At 41.2% G+C, this 26,956-nt stretch overlaps 1 protein-coding gene across 1 annotated transcript in view; it reads right to left on the minus strand.

Annotated features, from left to right (window-relative positions):
* KCNN2 (potassium calcium-activated channel subfamily N member 2) overlaps window positions 1-26,956 on the minus strand; it is a 553,541-nt gene that overhangs the window by 173,323 nt on the left and 353,262 nt on the right. Inside the window, exon 4 of the mRNA XM_086963017.1 lies at window positions 8,154-8,295. Within this exon, the coding sequence (XP_086819143.1) occupies window positions 8,154-8,295 (142 nt within the window). The remainder of the gene's footprint in view (window positions 1-8,153; window positions 8,296-26,956) is intronic.

Raw genomic sequence — 26,956 nt, forward strand, 5'->3', positions numbered from 1 at the left:
GGACAGCAGTGCTTTCTTAGTTTGAGCCTCGATTGACCTGTTGTATCCTCTTCTATGGGCTCTGGCACACCCACCAATTGCCATTGGTTGTTTCATGTAGCATTTAAAAATGCTGGCTTGTTATTGGTGCATTTGTGCTAATGTCCCTCCTGTGCGTGCTTAGCTCTCTTTCCAGAGATTTCACTCAGAGAACCTTTTGGTTGGCCATCACACTTTACTGTGTGTGATGGCCCCTCCACCCTCCTACTGGCTCTCCAATTGGTTGTCCTCATGTTACAAGACATTGTGCAAATCTATCAACCCTGGTGTTCGTCCATGTGCATTTCCCCCATGGCACTGTTTATGGATCGAATTTGCACTCCGTTCCTCTCTGTGTCGCCGGCCTCACCCTCCAAATCTTCCTGGCTCATTCACTTCCTTGCGGTCTACTGAGTTTTTTGTTTCTTGCTTTGGTTTCTCTTATGGCTTGCCTGCAAAGCACACCCCTCTCACCTCCAAAACTGCATCGAGCAGGCTTGCTGTGCGCCTTTATTTATTTACAGCACCCTTAAATTTTTTTCTTATTTGCATTGCCTCTAAAGTAGACCCTTCCCACCTATGATAGCATCAAACTGCACTCATTGTGCGCCTTTATTTATTTATTAATATCACCTGTATGCTTGTCTTGGCCTTATTTTCACTTCTTTTAATGGAGGCGGGCTTGTTAATTTAAAGTTCCTGCTGGCATGAGCCGGCTGACTCTCTCCTTTGCTGCTGATGCCAAGAGGGGCAAGCCACGTCTCCAGCGAGGCAGGGCCACCAGCCAACATAATTAGTTCATTACACCAGGAGCCCTAGGCTTGATGTGCAAGCGACAGCACTTGGGTTCGGCAGGAGTCCAAGTGCATGCATTACCGTTGCCAAAGTCGAATTACAGACCGTGCAGCTGCAAAGTGCATGTGCACTACGAAATCACATCAGATTACCATGCTATATTTATTTGCACGGCACAAGTCACTCTTGTGCAGTTAGATGATAGTGTGCATCAGGAGCGGTTACCGTGTGTGCAGTACTTCTGTGTACTGACTGGTGTGCAGCAGGAGTTTGTGCAGCAGTAGGAACATGCTGGAGTACCAAGAGCTGCAGTTCACCCCTCCTGACCCCAGAACTGCACAGTAGAGAAACATGTGCCCTGGACAGGAGGGTAGGGGTAGTGTACTGTCAGTGAGTGAGTGAGTCAGTAGATAATTTGGCACTGGACAGGTGGGCCGGCCTGGAACTTTAATTGGACTGAACCTACTGCCCTTGTGTCAAGTGGTATTAGTGGCACAACATAGGGGGGGAGGCTAACACTCCCTCCCAGGGCTGGCCCTAATACTGGTGCAACAGTCTTTTTGGCGCCCCCATTTCCTACTTCTCCATGGATTCCCTAACTGCAACTCACCAACAATGCACCTCATCTCTCTATAGCACCTCTTTTATTGTTTTACTCATAGTTTACTCACACTCAGTTCTGTGATCTGCATGGTACACATTCGTTGTAGCAGGCAAATTAACCCACTGTGGGTGGCAGGAGTGCCCTTGTGGGTGCATGGTGAGCGATGCAACAGTTTGAGATTAGGGTATGCAGAGTAACTGCAGAGTGGGTGAGGTGGCCATATGAATTTGGGTGTTGATGTACGTGCAGAGTGGGACAAATTAACGCATGGTTAGTGTTTGAGTGATATTGCACATTGAGCAGAGAGGGGGACAGGTGAGGTAAGTGTCACATGAGTGCAGGGTGAGTATTAGGCTTGTGTGACTCCAGGGTGAGGTACAGGGTGAACAGCACAAGTGCCATGTGAGTACAGAGTGATCACTGTGAGTGCAGGTTGAGCAGCGAAATGGTGTGAGTGCATGGTGATCAGTATAAGTTCATTGTGATCGTTGTGAGTGCAGGGTGAGCGTGAAAGTGAAGGCCGAGAATGAGGAGGGAGTTTTCTGAATGCAGGATCAATTCCCAGACACTTGAAGTAACTCAGCTTGTTACTGACGGGGGTGTAGGGTTTCAGATATAAGTTAAACAATTGCTCTTATGGCATTATTCAGGGATGAAGGGTGGAAGAAATTCATAATGTGCTGATCCTACAACAAACTTACAGTCTTATGAAAAGGGTTGCCAGCTCAATATTTTGATTTCCCAGACAGTTAAAAAAAGGCAGTCACCTAAAGCCATATTTTCAGCACTTATCTGTGCATACTTTGAACAGCAAATATAAATAGAAAGCACTTATAATTGCGTTGTAGGGCTGCCTGAATGATCCATGATTGATAATTAAAGGGAACAAAGACAGAAAAGTCACATTACAAATTAATACATGCTTTTTTATTTATAACCCTATTTAGTGTAAAGACAAGGTCTTTGCTGGCTCTTTAAACAACACAAGGCCAGCATTTTTCTTTTGGCAACTCTACTTAATATTAATTTTCATAAAATGCATTCTCCCACTACGGGAGTTAATGTACTGGAACCAGAGGAAAAAAACTAAGCCTTGGTAACCAGTTTACAAGGGTATCTAAATATGCAAATGGTCTTTAAATACCTGTGAAAAACTCGAGAGCGCTGGAGATAAGACTCCAGACACTGCCTAGCCGATCCCACAGTAGCTTTCTTTTTTTTTGTTGCATATGTATATAGCGCAAACTCGACCCAAAGGTATTGGAGATCATTAGATGAGCACCGTATTTACATTACACATTCAGGCACGGAGAGATTAAGTAATTTGCCCAGAATCACAGCATGTGGACGTGACCCGGAGGCTCGAACCCTGGTTTCCAGCACCAAAGTCGGCAGTCTAGCCGACGGACCACATCCTCTTCCCAGCTTGAGCTGCAGCGGGTCCAGGCAACCCACGACAGAGGAAGGGCTGAAGCCCTTTAGCCCTATGTGCGTTGCACGCCTGGGTCGTACTGTCAGCACGCACTAGGTACAGCAGACAGCTGAGACCATGGTGATTTGACCCCTAAGACATGGATGTTGCAGTTGCAGCTTTCCCTTCCTCTGCTGTTCTGCCGCCAGTGCATCCAGTCTCGAGATAGCAGGTCAGCAAATTGGATGATCATTTTTTTCTCTTTGTGGGCCTACCAGATTAGGTGGGTGAGCTGGGTTAAACTGATGATTTTTTCTGCTACAAAAAAATTCCAGCAGCAAGCTTAAATGGGCAGAGAGCGACATATGCAAAACACATCTTCTTCAGTGATGTGGTGCGGTTTTCACAGCAAGTTTATACTGGCTGACGCAGCAGAATTACCTTCTGACTTAATTGAGACGACCAAATGGTACCTCAACTGTTTTATATAATGGTCATCTTAGAAAGCAGTTTTCAGGAGTTTTGCATTAGTTTCAAGTAATTTTTAAACCTTCTAACTGCTCAATAGTATGAAGTTTCTAGTATTTGATCTTTTTCAATGTCACTCCCAGTTTCACTCATTTGCAGTTGAATGCCACCCAGAGGTGCATTGAAACAATGGAAATGTGACACAACCAATCTGAAAACGTGGCAGCGATGGCGTGAGTCACGATCTCCTACTGTTGCACTGACTTCCTATGCTATAAAAATTTGCTTTTCCTGGGGCAGTCACATTGCTCAAATGGGTGGAATTTCTGAAATGTATTTATATGTTCCCCTCCTCTTCATTGCTTGAATTTGCTTGCAAGAAAGTGTCACTCATAGTTGCTGAAATGTCACTCATAATTACACCTAAATTATGAAAATGTCACACATAGCAATCTGAAACCTTGGCAGATATGCATAATCTATAGTACTTTTCCCACTCACTCTATCAGTATACTACTAAAATAAAAGTTTTGACTTCTATAGGCAGGCAAACAATGTTATGATGATGAAGGAGTTTAGCAGCACACCCAAAATAAATGATTGCATCACACAAAGATAACTTTGTTATTTCAACATTACTTTCTTAATGATGGGTCACTTTTACACTCCGATCGAGCGTGCACTCCACTGTTCCACCAGGGCACAAGCAGGGACCTCCTCGTGGGGCCTTGTTTTCTTTATGCACTCCCCGGTGTCCCCCGGGACCAAACCATCCACATCTGTGTGCCTTGTTTCACCTTGTTTCTTTGCGTTCTTTGAAGTCATGCAGTAAGCAGAGAAGGGTGTGATTTCTTTGGACAGCGCCCCTTTCACGCCTTGGACTGCAGCTCAGAAAGGCAATCCAGTCTGTGTTTTACATTGGCTTTGAACTTCAGTGCCCATAAGTGGGGAGGTGTTTTTGGTATGTTAAATCAGTGTGATCCCTGCCACTGACACATTCGCGAGTGATATTCTGTGCTAAATCAATCCAGTCTCCTCATTTTTACTCTGTCATCCTTTCCTGGTCGAACTGACAACCAGCTTCAGTAGCCCTTTATTTTTCAATTTGTAATTTTTTTTTATCTCTCTTGAGAATGTCAAGAGACCAGCATGGTTTCTCGTGCGAGCTATGGGCCCGCCTGCCTCCTGTGACGTGAACCCGTGATCTACACCACCCTGGGAGGTTGCTGCCAGATCTACAGCACAGGAGGTGCTTCCTGGTGTTTTTCCGCATCTTTATATATCAAAGAATGGTATTTCAGTGTTTAATATTATTTTTGGGCTTTACAGTGCACAGCTGCAATCAGTCTCTGCAGTCGGCTCCTTCCCCCATGACTTGTAGTGCAGCTGCACTGGCATGCTTCTGCGTAAATGCAGCATTAACAATAGGGGTGGGCGGAATTTGCGTAGTCACGCTACGCAAAGCTCTGTGAAGCGGTAAAAATCTCCGAGAGCACACAAAAGTTCTGCAAACACGTGGAATTGCTTGTTCCGCTCGTTTGCGGTGCTTTTTTCCTGTTAGCGAAACCTGTTTGCGTGCTCGGGGAGAAATATCTCACGAACACGCATTTTGAAAGCGCGAACAAGCAAAGAATTCCGCAAAGCTGCGGATCACAGAATTTTTGGCAATTCTGCGCTCTCTGTGGGATGCGAAATTACCCAAATTTCGCGAGCGGAATGGAATTTACAGCCCAGGCCTAATTAACACTTTTTTAGTCTGTGTTTTCCTTCAAAACACACCCCAAGGGCAATATTGCCCCAGAGAAGACATTCACCATAAAGTGCAGGAATTCAGCATACTTTTTTATTGTTAATCCTGTATAACAGATTATTCAGAGAGCACGACGGAGTATTAATCCTGATTAGTGCTGACTTTTTATTTTTAGGGACAGTAGCACTGACAGTGTGTCTGCTTCATGAGTAGGCAGCTGCAATCGTTTGCAGATTGGCATTGAAATATATAAACCGCTAATTATTTGTGAAAATGAACCACTCTTACCCAAACTTTCACCGCAAATCATAGACATAGACTGTGCAAGGTTTTGTCTTAAATCCCCCAATAATTGTGTACAAATACTTCACACAGAAAGGACTGTCGCTGTACAATATGGCAATTGAAAACCGCCGACCCGCATTCGCTTTTCACCAACTTTTTTACCTCTCTTAGTTTAACTGCTGTCTGCAGACAAAGTATATACACACATATTTATTCTCTGTGAAGCAGTAAAGCCATTCAACGCCCAGTCAGGGGTAGCAAAATCTATAAAAAAAATCCAATTAAAATACAATGCAATGTAATTCGTGCAACAAACATGATGTAGTCTCTTCAAAATTCAACAAAAAAGTGTATTTCTTAATTGTTTAACCTGCCGAAGCATTTCATCTTAGTAAATCAGATGTATTCACTGCATTCAGTGGCTTTTATTAAAAATGCTAGGTGTAAACATGCACTCTTTGGAACCATTCATGTCCTCCTCCTTACAACAATGCCATTAGTGAACTAAGAGGCGCTTCACTTGTCATGTACACCCAATACTTGGCCTATATTCCTAAAATATATATAGAGCATCATATTATACATCAAATACAACAGGTTTTTGTGCAGCACAATCACTTAACCTACATATTTGAACGTGCTCTCATATGTGATAACGAAGTAAAAGATGGCTCAGTGAAATTAAATATTTGCCTCAGATCACACATTATGGGTAAAACATGAAAGTGGAGATCACCCCAGGTTTTTGTTGTTTCACATTCTTTTTTGTTAGTACGCAGCTGCGATCATTTATAAGTTGAGATTAGGTATGTAAACCGTTATTATTGGGCCTTTCTGGGTTTTCCTCAGATCGTGTAGTCCAGCGTTTTAATGCATTTTCCATAGACATCTAGGTTTACTTAATACACATTTTTTTCATATTGTATAAACACAGCTGTTTACCCTTCCCTGGTCGATGAACTGATTACTCTTCAGTTGGATGGTAACATTCACTGTTTAAAGTGCCAAGGCACACCTCACAATGTGTAATGTTTGCTGCACGCTGTCATCATTTGTGATAATTCTTTTATTCATGTGTATTGTGCAACTCTTTTTCTTGTTTTTAAAGTCTCTTCTTGTTTAGTTTACTTTTGGCTAATCCCTCTCCAAGAGAGCATTTTAGAAGTCAGCCCCCCCCCCCGCTGCTCCCCCCTTCCTCCCTTGGTAGGTAAAAAACATTGCCATTTGCAATGCCAATAGCCCTAACTTAAAAAAATGTGAGACCTTTTGCATTTCCTTGCTCGTTGAGAGCGTTTTTAGATCCTTTACAATGGTGGGGCGGCCATGCTGAACAGGACTGTTTGCTTCACAGTGTCAGGTGGCAGACTTCCAACCATGCCTTAGTAGACGGCGGGTAGATTTGTTATTGTAGGCACATTACCAAGCTGACCTAATGGGCTCCGCGGCAGAAAGTGACACTCAGCACAAAAATGGTACAATGCTACTATACATGAAGATTCATTGACATTCTATTTGTCACATGCTGTGTTTTCACTTAACTGCTAGCACGTCCTTTGGTGAAATGGTTCCCTTTTCAAACAAAAAGCAAATAACTCAACCATGCTTACAAAAGGTCAAACATTAATTATGCGTGCAGCTAATGAGCCACAACGTGTACACAGCTATATACATACCATAAGTGTGTGTGTGTGTGTATATATATATATATATATATATATATATATATATATATATATATATATATATATATATCTCGCAGTTTCCGTATCGGCAGACACAAAACTACAATCCCAGTAGCAAAGAAGATACGGACACGGACCTCAGTTCAGTGCTTTTAGTTTATTTTCGGTGCTCAAGCGTCACGACGCATTTGGGTCCCGCCTTGGACCTTGATCATATATATGGAGGAGAGGGGATTATATTAGGGTTCTATATATAAAAATGTACATAGTGAAAAACCCTGCCTCCAAAACACGAAAGGCCTAAAGGAGGTAAGAGAAGTACATTTTTTAATGGGTTGATTTCAGGGTTGTTCGGCGATGGTACATATGGGTCTGTTATTAGTGAAGCAAGAAAAAGGGGTTTAAATGATCAAGTTCACTGACAACGTTTTCAAAGCATGAGACATGGGTTCTCAGCAGGTCCCCTTCAACCAGCATGATTTTATATATGGAGCTTAAGAACCCTCTAATTGGAAGGGCCTGAGAAAGTAGGTGTCACGTAAGGGAGCCAGATGTGAAATAATACCCGCTATAAGCTAGGCTATGAAGAATAACAGTCGATAACAACATACTATCAATGAACCAGATGATTGCTTATTGGTCTACAAGTTTCATTCTAGTATTTCAGTGTACATTCACTCAGTGCTTAATTTGTAAAAAAATTAAGTGCCAGGGCTCTTCTCAGAAAGCCACTGCAGCATGCATCACCCATACCCTGCCAGCGCTACCAATCGCAGTACCCATACAACACCTAACCATCGCATTCTTACAAGTGCGACAATTCAGACTATTTCAGGCCACACGCAGCTATGATAAGGTCATGAGCGGCTAGTTTTTTTAATTTCCAGTGTGTATTGACTTAATAAACACGGTTGCTGCACTCATCTCAAAAATTTATAAAAGACAACGCCACCATGTGGTGGACTGTCACTAGAGCCGGTGCTGACAATTAAGTGCTAGTGCTGAGCATTGGAAGCCACCTGCACAAATTAAGCACTGCATTAACTGGTTTCAGCATCTAACAAATGGAGGAAACACGTCAAATGCCAGCTGCACAACACATTGGGAGCTAACATAATGTAATTAAGAATACAAGCTTACCATAATTCCAGTGAGCAAGCAAACTCCTTTTCCACAGTAGGTATTCGGTACCATGTCGCCGTAGCCAATCGATAAAAAAGTTATTGAAATTAGCCACATAGCTCCAAGAAAGTTGCTAGTGACGTCCTGTTGATCATGGTATCTAAATAAAAGAAAAAGCATACTTTCTTTACACAACCTTTTTTTAAACACAACTCAGTGACATATTTCAATAAAATAAAAATAAATATAAAAATGTTCGACAAATAATACATCTATTTACCAAGACCGCAAGAATAAATGCATTGTTCGACCAGATGATTCTTCATCACAGGTACCACGATGCAAAATAAAATAAAGGAACTTCGCATAGGCCACATTCTAGTAACAGTTTCACCTTGAGGCAATAAAGGTAAGGATTTCTGAATCGAAGCAAGTAGCATCACTGGACTGCTGTTGATGTAAAGAACTGGGGGGCTGCGGTGTTCATTTAGCCGGTTTATTATTCAATAAAACTGTCCCTGATTCACAAACTTCTTTGCACACCTAAAGTCAACTTCAGTGTGTAAAAATAAAATCAATTCCCAGTCACAAATGGCAGATCCTAACTGAAAGAATCGAGATCTGTTAACGTCGATAGACAAAACATGCATCTGGGAAAAAGTTGCAAGTATGACAGATTTTTCAGTGTCCTATTGTAGTGTAGTTCCTACATTCCCAATAGGCTCTGCGCATTGGAATAATATGTCCTATAGATGTGACGTAGGGCTTATGTCTACTAGGTCTCTATCGAAATATATTAGACTTAATTGTGAGTGTCAGGTAAGTCAGAGGTCACTAGAAACTTTCTCGAGTTCACCAGAAGGGATTAGTTTCTGACAACCGCATAAACATGACAACTTTGTTTCCCCAAGGCAAAACTGATCTTCAGAGTTGTGGAAACAATAGATAGATATGTTACTCAGTCATTCGTGCTTGCTTTGTTTCACCAGAAATGCAGAGAAAGAGATAGACGGGCGTTTTCAATAAAAGGTATTTATTGAACAGTCTTCTTTCTCAAGCAGAAGAAATGAACTGCCACAATCGTAATACTGGTTGCAAAGTATAATGCGTACAGTAAAAAGTGTAGGATAAAATAATACTGTAAGAGCATTGTAAGGTTCCTAGACCATAAATAAATACATACATAAATAACAGAGGCTAAAAGTACTCAACAGGTGCTCCTAAAATACGCCTACCCCGATGACCTAACCTACGTCTAGTACAAGGGAAGAAGTAAGTGATGTGTAGCATAAATGTAGTATTCTTTGCCTAGAATCTATCCAAGATTTCTCTAAGGGGCTAATCAGCTCTGTACCTTGGTTTAGAATGAAGAAGGTCAGGCTCAGGACTCTATTTCCTGACAACGCGAAAGGGTAGCTTGGAAACACTGGAGCTGGATTTCTCGGCAAGAGAAAAGACAGCGTCTCTCTCAGTGCGTCTGCTGGAAGGTCGGCTTCCTTCGGCACTTGCTGTAGCAGGAAGCATTGGGCAAGTAGATAGTCGAACTGCTCCAAACCACTGTGTGTTTGCTAAGGCAAGTGTGGGCATATTTATACCTTGAAGGTGCCGAGATTGACGTAAAGGTGGACATAATAATGCCATCAAAGAGTCTCAGTTCTTTGAAAACTCCATGAGTTCTTGGATAAATCAATATTCAAGCAAGGGGAGTCCCTAGCTGCTGAATCCGAGTTTTCCAAGAAATCGTTGTGGATTTTCACAACTAGTGGAAGTAGCCATGCCGTATTGGACTGCATGAGCTATGTCTAAATATGGTTATGAATTCTATGCCTGTATATGGACATGGTGATTATACCTATATAAGGGCATGAATCGAGAAAATTACAGTAGGGTCCTAAAATGCCATACAACACTATGCTTATGGTTAGAGGGGGGAACATGTCCATTCTTAGGGGTTGGCCCTTGGGGTGGACACTGGAAAGGCAGTAAACACCTGTAAGTTCATAACTTTGAAGGCAGTTATATACCTTACCAAATCTTTTCACATCTAATTTGTAAACGTAAATAAATCCCAAAACAGTGTACAAATTGCAAGTAAAGGTTCTATAGACATTGCCACATTTTAAAAGAGACAGTTTTTCAGATGGAGAAAATTGATTAATACAGCCATCGCGACCATAACCCCCTCTTTTCTTGGAAACAAGCAGATCATCTCTGGTGACTCACAACACATGCACAGCCAAGAATCCGACTTAAGATACGTGTAAACTTTAATTTCCAAATCAGGACTATGTAATTAACGGATGTGCAGGATTTATTATGGCCTGCAAACTCTAACATTTTGGGCCCCCACGTGGTACTTTTCTCCCACTGCCGGTTTGACAGATTCTGCTCTGCTTCCCAGTCCCCTGTTCTCCACTCCCCTCCCCCATTCCCTCTTTTCCGCTACTGGTGACTTGTTTCTTCGGACTTTGACTATGCAACTGTAACTAATGTAACCCATGAAAAACTGTTTTTCCTGTTATTCCTGACCGCTGAGACCTGAGCATCATGGCTGATGCACGGTGGAGCTGCTAGCCAGCTATAGAGGAGATCGGCCTTGGTTCACCCCCTCGGCCGTTACCTACCCAGTCGGACATTGGGCACAGTTCTCCCCGTCTCCCTGCTGTGTCTCTTTCCTCCCCCTCCCTCCCATGAATTACCGTAACATTGTTTTGTGGCTATATTTTACTATGCTCTGGTAACGGTTGTAATTTGTAACCTGTAACGCAACAATCCTCATGTAAAGCGCTCTAATGCCTCCGGGTCTAGCCAGTGCTATATAAAACTCGTCAAATAAATAAATTTACATTTAAAAACTAGCATTTGCAATGCAACAGGTCTCGCATTTACTCGAGTTTGAGCTTTTGGCATTGTAAAGACAATGCCTTTAATTATGTTTTGGTTTTTGAAACATAAATAAAACACATTGCCATTAACAATGTCAATAGCTTAAACTTGCATAAATGCGAGACCTATTCCATTGCAAATGATTGTTCTTTAAAGCACCCAAATGCTGGTTCCTTCTTTTTTTCTTAAATGCTTAAGGCGAACCCCATTTCTTGACAAAAAGATCACACTCTGTATGGGAGAAATGAAGACCAAGAACACACATTATGGAGGTCCTCCGCTGATTTCTTTCTACTACACACAGTACAGAGCACCACACAAAATAAGGTCTCCTGCGGGAAACGTCCAGAAAAAGAAATGAAATCAACTGTAGCTAGAATTCTCCAGCACAATACGCAACAAAAAAAGAATTTATGTAGGTATCAGGGAAGATCCAGAAACCCTAACAAGGAGCCGATTAACATTTTGCATTACCATGAATACATTGCAGCAACACGGCTAAGAGGAGCTCAAGCCAATGAAACACACTTTTTTTTTCAAGCATGACAGAAATGCTTACAGGACATCACTCATACACGCCTTATAAATAAGCCTACAGCATAACCATACATGATAGTTGGTAATCAATGAGAATTTCCCACAAGGGCAGAGATACTGGATAACCCCACGTCACTGTAAACAAAGAGTTTCTGTGATTGCAGTCACTATTAGTTCAATTGAACCGAATGACTACAACGCCCATAAACCACGGACTTAATATAAGGTGATTTACTGAGAAAGCGCGTTGTGTGATTTAATTCAGCCGGATCAACCTTATGCCACAGGCCTCTTGTTTCGCATGCACCAAACGCCTTTACACATACAAAAATACATTGGCGCCAATACGCTAAAAGGGCAAAAGCTATGTTTCGGAAGATTAACCACATGAACCCACGTTGTGCGACACCTAGGTTCCTATTTTTGATACCCAAGTCCCCAGTTTTAAACTGTATTGGTACAAGCAGTTTAACTGAATGCATGTCTTAACTTTGAGAAAGTTTTTCTCGTGCGAACCTAAACTACTAGAAACAGGCCATCCCAACATACCACAGTCCCTAACACCTTCTTGAAGACTTGTTAGGTAAATATAACAGCTAACTCCAAGAACATGAACGTTTGTTTCTCCTGATACGAACGTAATCATATCGGAATTAAACCCACATCTCCGCACACCTCTCTTTAGGACTAGGAGTACGGAAAGGTATTATTAGGCCAAGCCATGGCGTTATAACACCTAGCCAAAGAGGCAGAGCACGCAAGATATGCACACTTTATCAAATATGGCTGCCTTCGTGGATTGCTGTCAGGAGAAACTGGCTAAACGGCCCCCTGATGACAAAGAGCTGAACGTATTGTCCTTGTGCCTTTACACTTCCCTTCACACGCGACCTGCAAGTCACTCACAGCTCAACCAGCGATACTCATCACTAGTACATAGAGCGCACTGTATCGCTTGGCTATTGTGCTACCCGCACCCGCATCATCACTCGTGGCTTACCTCCATCCTTCGTCTCTCCATATAAAAACATAACATTTAAACTGTATGGGAAGAAAACGGGATATGAGATAAATTTGTCTCAGGCGACGCGTAAACACAGAAAATCTTCAGCCGATGTATCCTCCTAGCCTCTCAATAACCAACTGTAACCGAAACCCACGCTCTATAACTTTTTGCCTGTAACGACTCCCATCTCCTTCACACATTACGTCACTCCCCTACGCTGATTGCGTAGCTATCTAGTCTCGTTGGGCAGCACGCTGGTATTGCAAACAGTGGCAACGCCTATCCCACAAACCTATGTAGTGAATTATATTCCTCCCACGTCTAAAATACTTGGGGCGGGGGGGTAGAAATGTACATGCCAACAAGCGTATTTTCTTATTCTTCGTAGATGTTCACCGTTGTTGTTAAAAAAAAGCAAAGCTTTTACAATCAGACAATACAATGCCTTAAATGCCTGCTTGCACAAATAGCTTGTCATGTTCACTCAAGTGGAGCTTATTCATAAAATTCAACTTTGGGCGAGAAGGCATAGCAACGAGAGTGCAGGCGGGGGAGAAGGCACGGCAACTGGAGTGCGAGGGGCTGGGTGAGAAGGCATAGGAAGAAAATAGTGCTCACAATCTAAATACCATGCAACACTCGAAGTAAAAGGGCCAGTAGCCTTGGAAGGATACAAATTATGACATGGTTGCCATAAGGAGGGACTAACAAGCCTATAAACCAATCGGAAGGCAGGATTTAGGAACGACAAAAACACAAGCCAATGGAAAAGATGGGCCGGGGAGTGGGTGTGGCGTCTCCCTCATACTCTACTACCACAGATCAACACAGAGCAGCGCTTGCGCGCTGAGTCAGGGCTCGACCTAAAAATGAAGATAAATATCAGTTTGGACTTTTTTTTCCTTGTGATTTCCTTGCGGTCATCACGAAAACATTGCGAACACACGGAGAAAGGAAACTCGTTTTGAAAGAGAGGGAAACGGTTAACAGATGCTAACCAATCACAAGTAGAGATACAGTAGTCTAAAATGAAAGACATGATTTCATTTGCTGCCTTTCTCATGATCATAGAGTAGAAAGTGGAAGAGGTTGCCATTTTATAGTTGCTATGAGAGTGAGGTACCATTCTTGTGCTTAGTTTTTACAAATTTCAACAGTGTCAAAACTATCCAGAAAGAGCTAAAACAACAATATAATCTACAAACTCAATTCACTGGTATTTATACAACATTTAATTTTTTTTTAAATGTACATTAGAAATGAAGATGTATATGGGAGTGTGATAAAAAAATTAGTATCACACTGAGCAATGCCTTTAGAAATGACAATGTTTTAAATGTGTAAGCATCATTTGCAGAACAGACAGATGTTTATCATTTGCATTCTGGGAACTGTAGTACTTTTAGTCACATTATTAAACAGGAGTAGTGTAGTTTTGAACAAAACATAAGAACTTGTGCTGTGCCTCTATATATGAATTATAAAGTAGTAATGTATTTGGAAGTGCTTGTTAATGTCGTTTTTAACTTATTTGACTGGTTTGCATACGCTTAGATGTTGAGATATGGTTGTTCTGGTTGGAGATAGTTACTCTTGAGTTTAGTTAAAGATGTAGAGAACTATATATTTTTGGAAAGAAGGACTGCAGGTGTATACCTATCAGGAAATGACCTATTTGTTTACATGGTAATCTATGTTCTTTAAGGCTGTTGAAAATGTCAGGTATATGGTGATGGTGGTGAATTTCTGTAAACATTATGTGTTTAAAATTGAGGAGGGTTAATATTGAAGAATGTCTCTTGAGAGTTCTGGAACTAGCTTCACTTGGCGTGTAACCTTTCCTTGAGAAATGCTGAATATAGGTTTTAAACACACAAGAAATATTTGAGAAATGTTGAAGGTATGCCATTAAGAAAAGGTTTTGTGCTTTGAAAAAGTGAGAACTGTTGTTTTCAATTTTAGAAACTTACTGATGCATGTGCATGTTGAGTAACAGAGCTCCTAGACAGCCATGTATCTGTTGGACTTGGCCCTTTTTGCAGGGTCATCCCTAAACGTTTTGCTTTTCTCCTAGCCTTTTTTCTGACATGTTGTTGGTGGTTTTAGGACTCTGGGCACTTTGGCACTGCTGTTCAGTGTAAAATGCATTTGCTCTCTGTGATACATATGGTAAGAATGGTCTACACCTGTTTGACCTATTAAATTTACCTGTCAGTCCCTTGTAGAATGGTACTTCATGTACCCAGGGCTAGTAAATTAAATGCTACTGATGGGCTTGCAACGCTGATTGCGTCACCCACCAAAGTAGCCTTTCCGATCTATCTCCGGCCTCTGCCATTGCAGGGCCTGTGCACGCAGTGTTACTGCTGCTGTGACGTGGCACCTAAAGTGTGTGCCATATCTGTGACCCCCCCTTTTACTGTCGGTCACCCCTAAGGTAGGCCCTAGCTAGCCCAATGGGCAGGGTGCATTGTAAGTAAAAGATAAGACATGTACCTTAAGTATATGACATGTCCTGGTAGTGACAAACAGCCATTTTGGTTTCTCACTACTGTGGGGCTGCCCTCCCATAGGAATGTATTGGGAATTTACCTGATAAGTGTTTCAGCGGTAATCCCTGATATGAGAGGAGCAGCGTGGTCAAGTTTGGTATATTTGGAATAGTGATAATACATGCTACGCAATGGTGTGCGCAGATTTATTATAACTATTTTAGAAATGACACTTTTAAAGTTGGCATTTCTGTATGCTATGTGTCTGCCTGTCTGATGTGAATTGCGTGTGTGGCTTTTGAGTGACAGGGGCTGGGAGGTGTGTGTGGCCCCAGAAGGGGCAGGGCGTGTCAGAGCTAGGCTGAATAGGACGTCTGCATTTGGAGTAGTGGGAGGAGTAGTCCCTACCCACACTGTGGCGCTGCCACTGAGAACTGCCACGGCTGAGCCAGAAGTCAGGCGGAATGCCTGGACCTGGGTGGGGCCTCGCGGACTGAGGCCGAAGGAGGCGCAAAGGAAGGAAGTCCGCGCCTGCCTGAGCAGGTCTCCCAGGTCCTGGTGGGAGCCCTGCGTGTCACCCAGGAGGTTCTGAAGTTGGCATCTCCCTGAACAGGGCCCCAGTGAGCTGTGAGAGCCCCGCACACCACCAGGAGAGGAGAGGACCATGTCAGTTGTAGACCGGAGGTGTCTACAAGGAGCCCCGGTGAGTATGGGCTAGGCAACGCACCCTATTGAGGCATATTGCGGTGCCTAAAGATGGCGGTGGAGACAAAAAGGAGCCCGCCGCAGAGCTCCGGTGAGTGGGGCTGCATGAGGCTTTTTCTTCCTGCTTTGAAGGGCTCCAGTAGGGCCCCGGTGAGAGATTTTCCCCCAAAGCACATTATCAGTGCCTGGAGCCGCATTGGTGTTCCCTGGGGCACCGAGGTGCCCATGCTGATTTCTGTTTGGGAGTCCATTATTGATAGAGTCCCAGTGGGGCTCACAAGGCACTAGTGGTGCCAGTGCCTGATCGTTTTCCCCAGCTGCACCGCACCAGTGAGGGCAGCTGCAACGTTGAGCCCATTTTGTGAGAAGGTCCCAGTGTGTACCCAGGAGGTACAGTAGTAACAGCGCCATCATTGTTTTAGGGGCATTTCAGAGACAGGGGTGAGTTGCACCCCACGCCCCCAGCGCATTCGCTCTCTGAGATTTCGCTGCAGTGGCTGCCAGTGGACCATTTGTAAAGTCCTACCTTTTAGAGTCCTGAATTTTTGGACAAAGGGTAGTTTAGCCCCAGAAAAGCCAGTTGGCCTGGGGTCATGTCCATGGTTGGTACCTGTGTGTACTGGAAGGGCACAAGGCCCTAAGGGATGGCATAAGGTGTTTATGTTAGGTTGTTTATGCCTAAGGTGATGCCTACTGCTAGTGCATAATGTGGTTTATGCCTGATAAGATGCATATGGTGTTTTATGCCTAGTGTCATGCTATCAGGTTTTAGGATGATGGCAAATGTGATTTGTGCACCATGATTATTGCATAATGTGTTTATGCTGGTGAGGCCTATTGCGTATTGTGTTTAAGCTTAGGAGGTTTGGGCCTAATGTGTTTTATGCTTAACATAATAATGCTGAGGTCATTATCACCTTGGCTGCTATGGCTTTTGCCCTCCTGTGCTGGGAGGCTTTGAATCCCATTGTTCATGACGAGCTCAGCTCGTCATAAGCACAGCTCCAGTGTGCCTCATGACGAGCTGAGCTCGTCATGAGCAGCGAAGGGGTTATTGTACCAGTACTTACTGGTTGTGTTTTATGTTTACTACCTGCATTCTGATGGTTCTGACCGTGGCCCGATTGGCCTGGTCCTGTATATAGTCCTCTGTGAACTGCCTAGTGCCGGTTGGCACATCATATATTGTGTGATTATGATTCTAATGTGTTTATGATAAAACAAATGCTATTTTTATATAACCTTGTGTGAAGTTTCTTTTGTGGTGAGCCTAGTGTGTTGCTGCTGTGTGTGTGTGTTGCGCAAACGCTTTACACATTGCCTCTGGGATAAGCCTGACTGCTCGTGTCAAGCTGCCAAGGGGGTGAGCATGGGTTATCTTCGGCATGTAACTCCCTTGCCATGACTAGAGTGGTGGTTTCTGCCTGGCTTTGGAGCAAGCCTTAGCCAACCAGAAATCCCATTTCTAGCAGTTTCCAATTATATATCAACAGTGATATTTATTTATTTACTTGTATAGTGCTTGAATTGACACCCGAAGGGGTATCTCTGCGCTTATGAGGGACTGTGAGGATGTATTGAAGCTACAGCTGAATCAAGCGCAAAAAAGAGTGGTCTTAAGCAGCTTCTTGACTTCTAGACTTCACTCACACATAGCTCAGTAGAAAAGGATCGATACACAAACAGGTAGTTTCATAGTGACAGGAGGACCTAAACAATGAGTCATAGATATAGTCACAACTGTTATGCATCTAACAACAATGGAGGTACTTTCACAGTAAGCCAGGCAGTAATCAGGCACGCATTCATCGAATCACTCATGCACTGTCTATGCACTTATTCAATTACCCAGGCATTTAATATACACTCTTGCAATCACATATACACTAATTAGTCATTGAACTATGCAGGCACTACCCATGCATTCATCTAATCCCCCAGGCACTAACCATTCACTTATACAATCACCAAGGCCCCTATGCAGTCATTCAAACACCCAAGCACGACTCATGCACTCATCCACACACCAGCTCACAACCTATGCACTCATCGAAATACTGAGGAACAACCCATGTATTCATCCAATTACGTAGGCAGTACCACTGCAGTGAACCTATGAAACATCCAGTACCTATGCACTCATTCAATTATTGTTGCATTAATACTATCACCCTAGTACTACACTTCCTTTCATGCAATCAGTCAAACTTTAACAATGGACTCATGCAATCACTCAGACACTTGTCATGCACTCCAATCAGCCAGGCATGACTGATGCACTCATTCAATTATCCAGGCACTATCCATGTACTTATCTAAACACCCCAGTACTACCTGTTTGCTAAACCTAAAATACATTGGAAGCAGCCACGTACTCGTCCAATCACTGAAACACTACAAATGAACTTATCCATTCTGCCAGGTGCTATGTATGCACTTAAATAATCACATATCTACTATCCATGCACTCTATAAATCACCTATATTCTATGTATGCACTCCTGCAATCATCCAGGCACTAGAGTTGCACTGATTTAATCATCCAACCACTATCTTCGCATGTATTGAATTATTGGGGCTAAAGTTATGCACTTATCTAATCATTCAGGCACTACTCATGTACTCATCCAAACGACCAGATAGTAGTGATATACTCATGCAAACACGCAGACAGTAACTATGCAGAAATGGAACGACCCATGGAGTCCTCATACACTCAGACCATTCAGGCACTACCTGTATCCTCAGGGAATCATCTAAGATCTACTGATGCACTCATTCAGTCATCCAGGGAGTAGTGATGTATTCAACCACAAACACGCATATTTACAAGTTTTAACAAGGAATATGTAGTCTTTTAGAAACATCTGCCGAATTATATATGCAACCTGTCACACACTCTTTGCATGTACTCGGAAGAATTAGGGAGCTATTTGCGCTGATAGAGATTAATGTGTAGATTTTTATATGCACAGTTTCCCAAAATTAAGTAGAAATGTAGTAAGATACTAAATACACCAGTGGCACGGTGGTAGCGAGGTACACAAATAGCACTTAGGTTGTATTTTCAGATATACAGTGTTGATATACTGTATGTACTTCTGCACTTTATTCGATGTTCATTTTAAAAGTTACTACAGAAGGTATAAACTAGTCTTCCACCACGTATAAGTGAGAAATATGGTGCAGCTGTGCTGTAGGAGAGGGTGTTATAATGTAAAAGGTAACTAATAAATACAGTTTTGTGTTTTGTTTTGGGTTTGGTATATTAAAGTAAGTGCATGTAGTTATATAGCTATTTTCATCTGTAGATTTAAAACTGCATCATAACAAAAACATTTTATATTATGTGTAAGTCAGTATTAAAGTAGTTGGTATGTAGGCTAGAGTAAAAATTAAAATATACTTTTTTTTACAGAACAATATATACATAACTATAGTTAGAATGCCTACAAAAGTTGGGAGGTAAAAGCAACAGAAGTAACTACAGTATCTCTAAAAAATTGATGTATCAAAGGGGAACAATGCAGAAAAAGTGGTAAAAGAAAAAAGAACTACTGGTAAGGACACTCTCATTTTTGAGAAATATATCTGGACACCTGCAAAGGTTCGAAAATGATGAATATGAAAACCAAACTATGAGAATCAATAAGAGTGGACAAAATCTGTATTAGAAGAACAGGAAAGAATACAATAAAGATGGACACACATTAACCTGGAGACAGAAGCAGTTTAAGGAAATCAGAGCCAAGATGTTTTGAAGTAGAGTGGTTGTGAATGTATTGAGAAATATGAGAACTATAGAGGAAGGAGAGAGGCACTGAAACAGAAAGAACAAGTTGAAGGAGTAGTTGATAAGGACTTTGCTTTGAAGAGGAAACTTTCCATTTTGATTATGGAATGAAGACTCTTGACAAAATAGTGTTGTACACGAGGAGACAAAACCAGAAGAAAATATTAGGCAATAGAAGTATCTTTTGTACAGCGTTTAGTGGAGAATGGATACATACTTCTAGTACAGAGCTTTTCTTTAATGTAAAAAGCTACCTGCAGGTTAACACATTAGTTCATGCTATTGATGAAAGAGGACAAAGTTATAAAATGAAGAATGGCACTCCTTTAGCGAAAGAGGTGATGATGTTTTGCAATGTAGAACAAGTTATTGCCGAAGAGGTACCGGAAAGACATAGTCAGGCCCTCTATACAAATGATATTGTAGTAGTGTTTGTAGTATTTAACAGCAATACATTATTATACTAAGAATATTTGTATATATCTTTACAAGGTGAAGTTAAAATAACAAAATAAGTAATTTACAAGGATTGGATCCTTGCAATGTTAGAAGGCATACACATTTGGAGGGATACTCGGTACCTTGTTTATCAAAGACAGTGTGGCAAAGCACCTTTCATCATTTCAGGATGTAAGCTGTATACCTCTCAACAATGCAAAGTTTAGATAGGAGGTTGTACCATGTAAAAAATCCTGCTTTATGTTTAGAAGAAATGAACAGAGCACTTTTGTATGGTATTGTGGCAGAGGTAAAAATGATTTGTGAATATGTGCCGGCTTATTTCTTTTGTCCAGAACTGGGCTCTACGGAAAATGAAGAGTTGATAACAGGAAGAGTTGCAGAACAGGACGCCGGTATAGTGATAGCTTTGAAGAAGAGATTATAAAATTAAACAAAGTGTGCTCTGAAACACCAGAGTATATTTGTATCAGTTGTCGAGGCACTCACTACAAGATTGAAACACAGAATGTTGACTTGTATTTATTAAGTGAAAAAGAAAATCAAGATAACTGGCAAAAGTTTGCTGTATATTTATTTGTAGAGAAACGCTTTGTCTTGTCCACATAGTAAGTTATACGTAAGTACTGTTACAGTAAATTAGAGGAAAATATAATGCCATCTAGTGCTGTGCATAACATGTCAATACTTGTTCCTATTCCTGAACCATGTCAAGGTTTTAAATGTTTATGAGTCAATTGTTATCCAATGTATACATCCATTTCAGGCTATAGCCTGTATGGAGCCAAAGTCAGGCAAGTTGACACCAAAAGAGCATGAGAAAGGTGTAAAAGGTAGAGTACTGAACTTGATTAGTAATGTTTTCTCAAAATATTCAGCTTGATGTGCAAGAATGTTTTATAGTAATGCTAGGACTATTAGAGGAAGAGCATGTTAATATATTTGAATTATTTGGTTTAAGTTATAAATGAAACAATAACTGTGAAAATTGCGAATTCATTTCTAGCTCAGAAAATATTTCAGAACGATTCCTCTACTTGACGTTACAAGATTGTCAAGCTGCGGCATTTGGAAATGTAACCATAAATGCCCATCAAAATATGACCTGTCCAAACTGGAATGGCATGGTGAGCAAAACAATGGATTTATGCCCAGATCTCTGTACTGTGGTGAATGTATGACATTGTTCTGCATTCAGTCCATTAACTGTTCATTTTGCATTTGTCACCCCGAGTGGAACGGGTATGCCCAGACTTGGATCCCATGCTCTCCATGCCACTGGAGTCAAGCTATCCTAGCTGATGAGGGCTAGAATGCTTGTTTTCAATCCAGGAAGGACCTGGCCTGGCAGTTCGGGCTGGACTGTTCCCATTGGGTTCAGGGTCAAGACTGATTTGCATATGGCTGGGTCAAAACTGGAATGGCGAGCAAAAAAACAATGGATTTAGGCCGAGATCTCTGTACTGGGGTGAATGTATGACATTGTTCTGCATTCAGTCCATCAATTGTTCTTTTTGCAAACTGCAGATTAGAACTTAGGTGTACTTTGTTACTACAAATTTATGGGAAATAGGTTATAGTCCCGCTTTAAGGATTTAGAGTGGATGGTAAAATTACATACTTTGTAGCTGGACACATTTTCATTTAAAAAATAAGTTTTACAACTATAGCAAACAGTTCATGAAGGAGTTAATATAACCTCTACACACAACCAAATATATAAAAAAAATGTCAAACAGGATAGACAGCGTGCAATGAAATGTTATTCAAATCAAGACTATGTAAAAAGCTAACAAACTTATATTTAATATTTCTAGAACCAAAGTTCTTAGAACAATGTGTTATTGTGATGAAAAGTATATGAATTATGAGTTTCTGTGACATTATTCGGACTATCAGGAGTATGGTCTACCGCATAATGTTAGAAATGAAAGACTGTTTTTAACTGAAGGTAATGAATTTATAAAACATTACAGGGCTACATTCTGTTACTATAGATAAAAACTAAACTGAGGTACTATAATACCTGCAGCCTTAAGTTGCATTTAAGAAGTCTCCTTTCAACTCACCATTGTAACTTGTTTTGGCTGCCTAATGTTCAAAATGAAATCCTAATACATTTTTCTTTGTTTACTTTTTTTCACAGAGCTTGAACTGCTGCAAACCAAAGAAGAATACAAATTAACACCTATGGTTTTCCACATTCTGGAAAATTAGATCCACACACTGCTTCTTAGCTGTTAGGTTGGTGTTATAATTCATGCAGAAGGTTACAAAACGCTTTTGTTCTGGTGACATTTCACTGCATGTTCTCTCTACTTAAGATGGAACTTTGTTGTCAGGAGCAGGGGTGGCGGTCTGGAGGCTGATGATGCCTCTCTTTTTTTCTCAATGGAATTTTAGTTTGCATTTTGCGATATGTTTTCAAGTGGTACAGCATACTTGTTGTACCACATGAATATTGTTTTGCTGGGCCCGAGATAGTGTCTTCACACATATGCTAGACTTCACCAATTTGCTGTAAAACTGTGTAAACCAATGACATTTCTTTGTTTGGTAGTTATGTTCTATTTGTGAGTTCTGATGTTGAAAGCTATTTTTTTAAACTGTTGTTTTTTATAAATATGTTGTTAAAATATAGTCTAGACCGATAAACTCGAACTTTCTGTAAAATATGTCTGTATATCTATTTAACACTTTGTCATTTGTATTCGTGACCAATACGACCTCCGGGTGTTGCTGTTAAGACGGAAACTGCATTTATAATGTAGTTATTTCGATTAATACAAAGGGGAAAGTTAAATTAGTACCTTAATAAATACCTACACTGAAACTTTATGTAAATTATGTCTATATGTGTGTTTTACACTTTGTCAAAAACACGCAGTATTACCAGTGTGTCCTTGGCAAGTGCACTCACTGAATAAAACAAAGGTTACAGGGACGTTATAGTTAGGAAATACCATTTTAAAACACCTTGGAAATTAATTGAAAAAAACAATAGTAACAGGGACATTATAGTTAGCCTAACATTTCACTTGTACATAACCAGAGAAATTCAGCAGTTATAGTTAGCTGACCTAACTATAACTCGTGCCCCCCAATGCACTGCTTATGACCTCACATATTACACCACTCTTGACATGGTCAGTGACATCACTGATGACATCTCAAATGACATCACTGATGACATCATTCAGTGACTGTTTTTAAAACGTGTTAAATAATTGATGAATCAGTGGATGTATGAGTGCCTGTATGGATGATTCAGTGGGTGTGTGACTGACTGTATGAGTGTGTGATTAGATGTCTCAGTGAACATATGAGTGAGTGACTAGGTAGTGAGAAATCCGTATCAGTCTTTCAGTTGGAGTCTAAATAGCTGTATGGGTGTGAGTGAATACGTGAATGGCTGTATGGGTGATTGATTAGTTGCCCGAGTACCTGTATGGGTGTCTTCCTGTGTGGGTGGGTGGGTTGGGTGGTTGAGAGGGTGTGTCAAGGGTATATGGGTTATTGAGTACATAAGTGAGGGGCTGTGTAAGTGAGTGTTAGAGTACATGAGTGACGGTATGTGTCAGTGAGGGACTGTGATTGTGTCTATATGGGTGAGTGTGGGTTCTTGTGTCAAGGTGAGTGAGTACATGTTAGTATCTGTATGAGTAAGAGAGTGTATGTGTGTGTTTCTGTATGGGTGACTAACTGGCGGTGTGATTGACTGTAGGGTGAGTGAGTAGGACTTTTTTCTTGGCCACTGACCTTGCTACTGGAGTGCTTTCCTGTTCCCTGGTGCCTTGATCCAAGCAGGGGGTGTGCCGTTGCATGGTGCAGCCGCTGAAGGACTACATCGCCCAAAACCCCAGAGTAATTCATCACCTGCTTGGGATTAGCCCTACTCAAAGGCTTCTGAGACCCGCTATGGGGGACGTGCGCAGGCCGTCCTCGGGCAAAAACCGGGCCAAGGGCGCACCAGTCCGTGGCAGTCAGCTATAGGAAGAGGCAGGGCTTGGCCCTCTCTCTTAGCTGGTTGTGACAGAATTATTTTTGATTTCCCTGGCTGAACGAGCACAGCAAGTATCCTGAGGTAACTGTAATCTACTTTTCTTGAGCTGCTGACATTGATATTCATTTTGCCCTGACTTTGGCCCCTGGTGTAGCAGTGGACTTTTATACTGACTGCTATTTGCAACAGAACCGCTTGGCTCTGTTACTTTGTTCTTTGCTGTTTTTTTGTGTTTATCTAAAAGAGGTTACATTTGGACTACATTTTTCAGTTATTATACGTACTAGGTAATGGGGAAATGACAACGCCCGGGTAACACGGTGGTTAAGTCACCTATTAAACCTGTTTCTCGATCATGAATTAAATTACGGGTGCAATGGGTGCTTTAGAGAAACAGATCCTCAGTGTGGAGGTAACATTAACCACTTGAACAGAGGAGATTGATGATCCTGTAAATCCGAGTGAAGTTATATCAACTGCTACTCAATATAGCTCTCACTGTGGGGTGAATCCTGTTTTCGCTGACTGAGATGAGAATACCTCTAATTGTATTCAACATCTACTTTGATTTCTCACCCCCCAATGAAATGCTCAAAAATACTGAGTAGCCTCACTGGAGATTCCACTTTAAACCTTCTTCAAGAAGAAACGATAAGAAATAGAAAGGCTCAAAAACTCTAAAGGGATAAAATTGACAACTAGAATGGCCAAATATTCACTTTTTCTCCCAAAAACATGACGCAATGAAGATACAAAAACGAAGTGATAAAAACATAGTCAATCAGGGTGATAGAATCAGTTTAGTTCTTCCTTGCACAATATCAGCTTCTGATATGAGCTCGGCCTTCAAAAGTGAATCCGATTCTGAAGGAAACAGACCACCAAATGATCGTACAACCAGGGCCAACAAGCTCACACTAGCAGAGGAATTGGATTTTTTAAGACAAGACAGACGCCAAACTCTGTGACCGAGATTGCCAAATTACAAAGCAAACAAAGGAGAAACAAAAGGCATTGAGAAAGAAGACAACAGCATAGAAAACACAAGAAGAAGGAAACAATCAATCACCAATTGGAGACGCAAGTAAATACGGCACAGCAGGGCAATAAGATGGTAATCAACCTGTCAGATGTGGTTCTGGAGGAAGTGGAGAAACAGCTTCTAGCCCTGGAATGTTATTTTGTGCATAGAGTACTTTTAGCTATATCCAAACCAGAATCAACATCTACAAGTTGATTCATAAACTGAAGCAAAAAAAATTACACTTGCAGGGAGCTAATGGCGCAAACAGGGACATTCCGTCAGCCAACCTTGCCAAGAACACTAACATTATCAATCACTCAGACAACCTACCTATCTCAGATATTGAACTCATTCAGGAATTGCAAGTACCACAAAAGAAAAATCAACAGGGGAGCTCTTTACTGTATACAGAAACAATGATATTACAACAGGGATTAAGGACTCATGATACCAGGGCGATAACCTTCAAACCTAAATCAACATTTAAGCCTATCATGTTTTGTGATTTGATCAATATTTTCAATCAAAATCTAATAGCTCAGAATACAAAACTGAATTATGCAATACAGAGAGCTCACATCAAGGGAAGCAAGCATAATAGAAAATACCAAGAATTAATGATTAAATTGCAGAACAACAAACAGATAGTAATCCGTAACTCAGGTCAAAGGCGGCAACATCGTTATCTGGCTGCAATCGGGCTACATGTAAGAGGCTTCCACACATCTAAATGATTTGCTATATTTAGAAGAAAAGCAAGCTACAAACAGTTAGAGCAGTATACAATGATTTTTATTCAAAACTTGCAACATGGAAAAATGAAGGATCGCCCAGCATTGATTAGTACAACTTTTTAAGACATGACCATCCGGTAATGCCGGTCATTTACCTTATCCCTAAGATAAACAAAAACTCCCTAACACCACCAGGCAGGCCCATCATCTCTGCCAGGAACTCTCTCTTGGAAAACACTTTCCGCTATATCGATTTCTTTTTAAAAGAATACGTTTGCAGCTTACCATCGTTTAACCAGGATACAGGTGACTCTAGATGTTACCACCCTCTATACAAGCATAAACCAAGATGGACTAAAAGCAATGCATTTTAACAGTAGATCACTTATGCAGTATGAACATAGCAAGATGCTATTAAGCATGCCTCAATTTTGCTTAGAAAACAATTTCTTTATGTTCATCAATAAGATCTTCCAGCATATCCTTGGGGTCGCCTTGGGGGCCAGCTGCTCCCCCAATTATGCTTGCCTGCATATGGGCTGCTGGGAGGAGCGGGTCCTCATGGCTAAGTACAATGAGATTATGGACAAGCATGTGATATCCTGGTTTTGTTACATCAATACTTTATTTGTTATATGGAGGGGATTTAAAGACAGACAGAGAACTTTGTAGATGATATCAATTGCAATTAAATCAATCTTAACTTTCCAGCTCAAATAAGCTTGCATGAGGTTGATTTCCTCAATGTTCATGCGTTTATAAAAAAACAGCAGGATTGAAACTAGATTGCGCAGGAAGGAAACAGCAGGTAATTCAGTGCTTCATGCCAATAGCTTTCACTCTCAGCATTTAAACCATAGTATTCCATATGGAGAAATGTTAAGACTGAAAATAATTTGTAGAAGTGATCTGGATTTGAAAAAGGCCCCAATAGAATTAAAAAAAAAGATTTGTTTCTAGGGGCTACACAGCCACCATTTTTGATTTAGCCACAGCCAAAACAGAAGGTGTAAGTAGAGGAAACTTACTTTTCGGTAATAGTGATAGCATTTCAAATGACTATCGAAGCAAACAAGAATTAGAAGGAGAATCCAGGCTGTTTTTAACTTACAGCATGCAGGAGCGACAATAGAGAACTATTCTCGGAACAAATTGGCCTTTAATCCTTAGTGATCCACAAAT

The sequence above is a fragment of the Lissotriton vulgaris genome, chromosome 3_1 (genome assembly GCF_964263255.1).
Source record: "Lissotriton vulgaris chromosome 3_1, aLisVul1.2, whole genome shotgun sequence".
In the NCBI taxonomy this organism is placed as follows: Eukaryota; Metazoa; Chordata; class Amphibia; order Caudata; family Salamandridae; genus Lissotriton; species Lissotriton vulgaris.